The following is an 8247-nucleotide window of genomic DNA, read 5'->3' as shown; positions in this document are numbered from 1 at the left end:
ACAGACTCATTGCTGGAGGAGACTTAAACACAAATCATACTGACTGGGGTTCAAGGTTGACAAATAAAAAAAGTATATATTTAATTAACGCAACCCATAAAAAAATTGCAGGCTTATAAGTACGGGTGAATCAACTTACGGGCCTACGGATGTTAAAAAAATTCCAGATTTAATCGACTTCTGTGTAACAAAAAATATTAACCACAACCACCTGAAGCTTAAACCAAGTCATGAACTATCTTCTGACCACTCACCGATAATACTTAACTATACATCAAAAATTGACCCTATAGAGACACCAACCCCAAATCAAGAAAATTGAGAAAGAGATGGTAAACAAACAGATCTCCTGCAGACAAACACAGGTTAAACTTAGCCACAAAAATTTTGAAGGCTTGTTTATGTTTAACTCCTACACATGACCCGAATTATTCCTTGTGGAAATGTACAAAAAAGCTTTAAAACCAGATAAAGCATCAACCCCCACTAAGAAAAGATGATAACACATGGGCTTTTACAAATGATGAAAGAGCAGCGGCATTGGGAAATTATTTTGAAAATGTCCTATCGAACGATCAACATAAACAACAGACAGATGTATGATTAATGTAGGTAATAAAAAAAAATTGGAATTGGCTGGCGTGCTTCTTTATTCTGCGGTACATAGATCTTGTTTATTTTTTTTTTTTTTTTTTAAACTTTATTTTGTATTCTGTCTATACTTACAATTCTTAGAAGACATTTTACAAATATTTGGTTACATTTAAGAGTGGCTTTGATTTTAGTATTAAAGGAATATTTCCAGTGATTTGATTTTTGTATTAAAGGAATATTTCCAGTGAAATATCCTTTCTAATAAATAAATTCAATATTTTATAGATGGCTCTTGGACGAGCTGAATTGGTGTTTTTCTTTTCAACCTTAAAAAGACACATGATGGTGACATGAGGGTAGAGGCCAGTTCATTTGGGTGCGATTGAAGTCGATTTCGGTATTTACTGGTTACATTTCGTATTTCCTCTTTTATTGAAGGGATGTGTAAGTCCCGATGAATTTGGGCATTTGTAACGTACCACGGAGCGTTGACTAGGGTGCGTAGAGTCTTGGACTGGAAACGCTGCAGGATTTCCAAGTTTGAATTTGACGCAGTACCCCACAGTTGGATTCCGTAAGTCCAGACTGGTTTTATCACGGATTTGTAGAGGATAAGTTTGTTGTCCATTGAGAGGGTGGATTTGCGGTTTAGCAGCCAGTACATATTACGAAATATTAAACCTAGAGCTTTCCTTTTTGTAAAGATATGCGTTTTCCACGTAAGCCTTTTATCCAAATGAATGCCTAGATATTTAGCACTATCACATTGCGGAATTGGAATACGATTTAAGTTGATTTGTGGGCAGGTGGTTCTTTTTGTGGTAAAGGTTACGTGTTGAGATTTGTGTTCGTTTACTTTCAACCGCCAGCTCCGAAGCCATTTGGAGATTTTATTTATGCTTATTTGGAGCATATAAGAGGCTTCTACGGGATCCACTGCTGTCGCCATAATAGCGGTGTCATCGGCAAAAGTGCCAGTTAGTACACCTTTTGTGGTTGGCAGATCGTGTGTAAAAATTAAGTACAGGATTGGACCTAATATACTGCCTTGTGGGACCCCAGCTTTGATTTGTTGGAAATTGGAGATTTCATTTTCGTAATTTACGTAGAACATTCGTTGGTTTAGATATGATTTAAGGAGCAAATAAGCATTTAGTGGTAATTTCTTTTTTATTTTAAAGAGTAGGCCTTGGTGCCACACTCGGTCGAAGGCTTGTGATATGTCCAGGAAAACTGCTGAACAGATTTGTTTTCGGTCGAGCGCTGTTTGTATTTTTTCGACAAGTCTATGGACTTGCTCAATTGTCGAATGCTCATTCCTGAAACCAAACTGATGTTTCGGAATTATTTGTTTGCGTTCGATAAAAACCATTAAACGTTTAAGGAAGATCTTTTCAAAAACTTTTGACAGTATTGGTAGAAGACTGATAGGGCGATAGGATTTCACTTCATCGCCTGGTTTTCCTGTCTTGAGCACCATTTTAATTTCTGCTACTTTCTATTGAGCCGGGAACATGTTTCTGGTTAAGCACGCATTAAACAAATGGGTAATGAAATTATAGGGTTCAGGAGGTAGTTTTTTGAGAATTTCGGCCGTGATGCGATCATATCCTGGTGCCTTGTGATCTTTTAGCTTTTTAATAGCGCTAACTATTTCACTTTTGGTGAACTTCTTCATCGGTAGCTCCATTTGGTAGGGTTCGTTTAGAAAGGCAGCAACAGTGCTGTCAAAACAAAGATCAGCTTCAGTATCGTTTGGTGTAAAAATATCTTTTAGATATTTAGAAAAAAGCTCCGATTTCTCGATTGCGGTTTTCGCCCATGAACCATCTTTTTTACGAAGAGGAGGACGGTGCTCTTTTGTGGTACTTACTTTTTTGCTGACTTTCCACAGGGAATAATTGGTGAGGTGTGTTGGTTCCAAACTCCATAGAAACTGCCTCATTTCTTTATCGTGTTGCTCTTTCAATAATAATTTTATTTCTTTTGATAAATTGTTAAAACGGCTTTTATATTCAGGAAATCTTGTTTGTTGCCATATTTTTCTTGCCTGGCGTTTCTCTTTCAGTTTGTTTTTTAGGAAGATACCGATGTTTGAATTTCTTTGTGTACAAGTATGAGGACTCACATGAGTGGTGGATGACCACGCTGCATCCTGGATGCATTTTGTTAGATATTCGGTAGCCTCGATAATATCTTCCTCGTTTTTTAGAGCAACTTTTATGCCAAGTGTCGACGTCAAAATGGTTTTAAATTGAGTCCAATTTGTACGGCTGTTGGTAAGTTGGCAGTTTTGGGGCCTATTTTCGAGTTTATCATTTATTGTGATTATCACTGGCGAATGGTCAGAAGAAAGATCCAGGCAGGATTTACAGGTTATCTGCAGGTACGATAGACCTTTGATGACACAAAAATCAACAAGGTCAGGAATCTTTTTTGGGTCTGAAGGCCAATAAGTTGGCTCTCCGGTTGAGAAAACTTTCAAGTTCATTGATGTCGTTGCGTTGTGCAATTTGCGTCCCTTTGTTGTCGTAAGCCGAGAACCCCATAGTGTATTTTTTGCATTATAGTCACCTCCTGCTATAAAGCGTGCTCCCAGGGTTTTAAAAAACTTAACATATTCTTTATTTTTAATTTTGTGTTTAGGTGGACTGTATATTGCAGAAATAAGTAATGCACCGATTGAGTCTTGTACTATGACATTTGTTGCTTGAATTTCATCTGTTCTATAATGTGTAGATTCATAGTGCTTGATTGATTTCTTTATAAGAATAGCAGAGCCTCCGTGAGCAGATCCGTCAGGATGCATTGTGTGATAGAAACAGTAGAAGGGAATATTGAAAAAACTCTTTTTGGTGAAATGGGTTTCTGATACTAAGAAGATGTCTATATCGTGTTTTTGCAAGAAAATGTTTAACTCATTTGAGTGTTGTGACAGCCCATTTGCATTCCACAAAGCAAGGTTTAAGGGCATGGAATATGGGGCTTGTTTATTGGCTGTGGAAATTGTTCCTATAGATTTCTAGTTCTCTTTTCATATATGCAGTTTCCTTTTCTTCTTTTTTTAGCTTCTCTGTCTCTATATTTTTGTAGGTTTCTTCGAGTTTACTTCAGACGTCATTGGTCCACAATTTTTTAAACATGAAGATCGAGCCAACGTGACTGCTTTAGACAAATGATTCGCGATTTCTTTGTTTCCCATGACATTACCAATAGGCTAAGTCCGCTAGGGTGGAGCAAAATGCCACTCGGTGCATGGAACTATCACTTTATAGGGGCAAATCTGAATGAGGTTTTCAATTGACTGTCTGAATCCTATCTTTTGACTTCTTGCCTGCTTTTTTTGAAACAAAAAAGTTTATTTACATTCATACCGCACCTTTTAAGGGGGAAGGGGGATTTGGAAAATATATGATATATATGAACCTGCTATACATATGTCTATGTGTTTGGATTATGGATTACTGCTGTTAGTTGCAATCTGTCGTGCAATAAAATGTTTTAACTTTAATTACAAAACAACTACTACATGCATAACAGCTTGTACATTTTCATGTTTTTCTTATCAGTGGTGTTTGTATCGCTCTCCGTCATACATAGTAAGTGCAAGTATAAATATCGGCAGACCTGACCTGTGCAACAGCATTGCTTCATTTGAAAACTATTATCGAGAGTCGGTATGAAGTTTCTGCCAGTAACGATTGTAGTGCTTAACCTGCTGAACGGGTTTTGCCTTGTAAATTTGGTGATATTGAAGGTAAATAGAAATAAAACTAAAAATTTCACCTTCATTTCAGGGGGAACAACCGTATACAGTGCAAAATGAGGCGCTGGAGCCCTTCAACGGATTTAAGCAAACTAAGGTGGATATGTCAAATTTAAAAACTGTCGGACGGCAACGTTTTGTGAATGGCACTGTGAATATATTAGAAGATATGGATAGTGACAACTACAAATTTCAAGTGGAATTATATTCGAGTCCTCAAGGGGATGGCCAATACAAACGGTTGCCTATGGGTGTGCCAATGACCAGAATTTGCGAGGGATTTAAGGATTTGTATACAAAAATTATACAACCTTCACTTGTTGAGGGTGAAAATACGGATTTCCCTCACGTACCCGATGAAGGGGTGTGCCCAATACCAGCTGGCGAATTTTATATAAAAACTTTGGAATTTAACACCGACACCTGGCCCAACCAGATTCCACGCGGAATATTGAAAGCTGTTCTAACATACTTCAAGGGTGAAGAAAATGTTGGTGGAGCTGTAATGAAGATGAAAATCGAAGATCGAGAGTAGGAAGTGTAGAATGCTATAATTCAATCAAGTTCGCAGCAGAGAGTATAATTCAAATATCGAGGTGAAGGGAATGGTATTTTGTTTACATTTACTTTAAAGTTCAGTACATAAATCAATAATCATGTATGTATACATTTATATATACTTTTGAAATAAAATGTTTGAAGGTTAATGTTTTTTTTTCAAAATCCCTGAGGGCTTAGGCGCTGTTATTCGAGTCTTTGTATGCGAATATCTACTCAGCTCTCAATTTTATTTTTTACATTGCATACTAAAATGCTGGTACTTTGACGGCATAGGGAAAATCTACACCGGCTATTATTGTTAATAAAACTATCTGATAATTTTTACTCATTATTGACCTCATAAGTTCACCAAAATTGTATTTACATTTTGCTTATTTGTGCAAATCCATTTTATGCTTAGTGTGTTTTCAGCGAGAATTACATTGACGAATAACTGTTGGTAGTTATCGAGTTTTTGCAGAGCTCCGTTTATTCAGGAATCGGACTTACATATATAATGGGTGCTTACATTTTTATTGTTTAGCTCCTCCTACTATATGTTGTGTATGCATTGATGTTGTTCCGCAAATGGTGGCCGCCGTAACCGAATAGGTTGGTGTGTGACTACCATTCGGAAGTGCACAGGTGCGAATCTACGGGCATGAAACATCTCCGACTGTATTTCTGCCATGAAAAAGGGAACCAGACTTAACAGCGATAATAATACTGGTTTGCAAATAATTAATGATTTGTTTTACCAAATAATCCAATTCCCATTAAAATCATTTTCTCACATATTTCTTACAACATAAATACAAAATTTTCATATTTTTGCAAAAAAAAGTTTTTATTTTTAACTTAGTAAATATCTATACAAACGCTCCATCTTGGAAGCATTCAATGCAGTACCTGCTGGTGGTGGCAGAGGAAGTGGAAGGCCTTATTTGAGTGGAGAAGATTTGGCTACCTTTGGTATGGATTATGATTGGCATTATTTTTTGCAATTCTTAATGCACGTCTTCTTTTTAACAAGCCGTTCAGCCTTTTGTAAGCAATACCTTCCAAGGATGAAAAATATGTTGAACCTAGGCACATTTGTCGAGTCCAACAATGAGCAGGGCAGTGGCAAAGTAGGTGTTCCAAAGTACCCCTAGTATTCACATCGTTGGATTTGTTATACACCTGATGTGAGGTGAGGCAGTGTCCCGTCAGTACTCTAACCAATATTTTGCAGTCTTTTCTAGAGAGTGATAAAATAAAGTTTATAGTTTTAGTATTCCAAGTCCTTAGCATAATCTTTGCATTTTTGTACGAGGTTGAGTGTTCCAATGTCGACTGCATTTTCTGAGTTCCTCATTCAGTTACGTTTTTAGAAGGGAGAGTGATGGGTATGTGTCTGACGTGCTCAATCTCGGCAAGAGAATATCTGTCTTAGCGAGCTCATTGACTCTCTCATTACTTTATACGCCTTTGTTTCCTGGTATCAAGTCGATAGTGACCATTTCCGCAGAGTTCATCCACTTTGGATCTGCATTGCTGAATACTTTCCGAATTAGTCCAAGGAGCCATAATTGCTTTAATAGATGCTTGGCTAGCAATGAACGTTATACGTAAATAATTGCCTTGCCAGGAACTGCTAACTGAATTGGTGTCAAAGGCTTCCTACCCGGCCATCAGCATTCCCCTGACTGTTGTTAAAGAGGAAGTGCACAAGTTATTTGTCAGAAAAGTGCAGAAAAGATGCAGCTCCATTTTTTCATGTGCTATTTCGAAAACTCTTTGGCTTGAGTACTATAGAGGTAGGATTCAGAAAGTCCTCGGAACTCTACGCCATTCCATGTCCAAACTCGGAGCAGCGGTTATTGGACGATCGGCAAATCGGCATATAGAAAAGCTAGGTTTACCAGTTAATCCACATTACCGAAGCTTTGGGGACGTTTGAGAGAAGGAGACGATTGAGACTTTCTCCGTAAATGAACGCGCTGTCTCGTCAGAGCTCTTGAAAAAACGAATAAAAGGAGAGGGGAGTTAATTCTTTGTTAAGAGGAAGAGTAGGTGAAAGCAATAGAAACTACCAAATACTAGTAGTTATACGCCCACATACACACACACAAAAAACTGCACTAGGAGGCATTATATTAATTTCAGTTCTCACAATTTAACACGCAGCACTTCGTAGTAGTATATAGTAGTAGTAGGGCATTCTTTTTTTAATTTATTAAAAATTATGGTTAACAATTGATTTGATTCATACATTAATTCATTTAATATAATAAAGTATATAATAAAATAAAAGTATATATAAAATAAAAAAAATGTTTGTGACAATAACGATGTTGTCTGTCACAGTTCTTAAATTAATTAATAATTGAACTCTACTCAGGCTGAGTATATATGTATGTATATATATGTATATTACTTTCTTTGTCTGATTTCCTTCAGTACAGGGCACCTTCCTAAGAAGTGATACATGTCTTCTTCTTCGTTTGAGTTGCATAGTGTGCAAATTTTTACCGCTTTTCCATAAGCTATTGCATTCAGTTTTGACAAACCACATCTTTCTTTAAATATTGTTGTTATGTCAGCTAACCGCATATCTTTTCTGAAGTATGATTCTCCTTTTGAGTGATCTAAGTGTTTATATATTCGTGTGGTGCTTGATAGTGCTTTTTGTTTTGCCATGTTTAAATTTTGTAGTTTAATGTTTGATAAAACAACGCTGGATACAGCGATCTTGCCAGTCCGTAGCACTTATGTTTTCTTCAAGCTTTAGGCCAAACTCCATACCTAAGTCATTGAGTTATTTGAGGCAAAACACGTTTTTTCGTAATATGCACGTAAAGTTTGTGCGGGAGTCTACTGCTGTTGTATTTATAGATAGTTTTCCAAATGTATTTCATATGTAGTTCTAACGAATATACTTAAGTAGCTATCTTCTACGTTAGTTTCTAGCGTTATCCCATAATTCGGGGTGAAGTCAGGTAATTTAAAAATTCTTTTAATAAAATAACGCTGAAGTTTATTTACTTCTTTGAACAACGTATAACCCCAGATTTGAGCGGCGTGTGTTTTTATGGCTTGCACACAGCCTGAAACAGCTTAAATTTAGCTTTGTATGAGATGTATTAATGTTAGCTTTTGCTGAATTATTTTTGGCTTACACATGTTTAGCAAACGCCATTTTTAATGTGAAAATGACACCAAGATATTTATATTCTGTTACCACTTTTATTTCCTCACCTTTGTACCACCATTTTTCTGCCTTGGCTAGTTGACCACCTTTTCTAAATATCATCATCTCAGATTTCATTAAATTTACTTCCATGTTCCCCTCAGCGCAATATATT

The 8247-nt window shown here is 36.7% G+C and overlaps 1 protein-coding gene across 1 annotated transcript; it reads left to right on the top strand.

Moving 5' to 3' along the window:
* The first annotated feature begins 4242 nt into the window (after positions 1 to 4242).
* Positions 4243 to 5035, top strand: LOC128867314 (uncharacterized). Its single transcript, XM_054108428.1, has 2 exons — positions 4243 to 4330; positions 4392 to 5035. Exons 1-2 carry the CDS (start codon positions 4274 to 4276, stop codon positions 4893 to 4895), a joined length of 561 nt encoding a protein of 186 aa, XP_053964403.1. The 5' UTR covers positions 4243 to 4273; the 3' UTR covers positions 4896 to 5035.
* The last annotated feature ends 3212 nt before the right edge of the window (positions 5036 to 8247 follow it).

Source organism: Anastrepha ludens, chromosome 6, assembly GCF_028408465.1.
Source record: "Anastrepha ludens isolate Willacy chromosome 6, idAnaLude1.1, whole genome shotgun sequence".
Classification (NCBI taxonomy): Eukaryota; Metazoa; Arthropoda; class Insecta; order Diptera; family Tephritidae; genus Anastrepha; species Anastrepha ludens.
Note: the sequence above shows the minus strand (reverse complement) of the source record. Positions and strands in the feature narration are given on the sequence as shown.

Bases quoted from the DNA above. Each gene is read 5' to 3' on its own strand.
- LOC128867314 (XM_054108428.1), top strand. From the start codon at position 4,274: ATGAAGTTTCTGCCAGTAACGATTGTAGTGCTTAACCTGCTGAACGGG. The intron at 4,331-4,391 runs GTAAATTTGGTG...CCTTCATTTCAG, and splicing joins TGCTGAACGGGTTTTGCCTT to GGGGAACAACCGTATACAGT.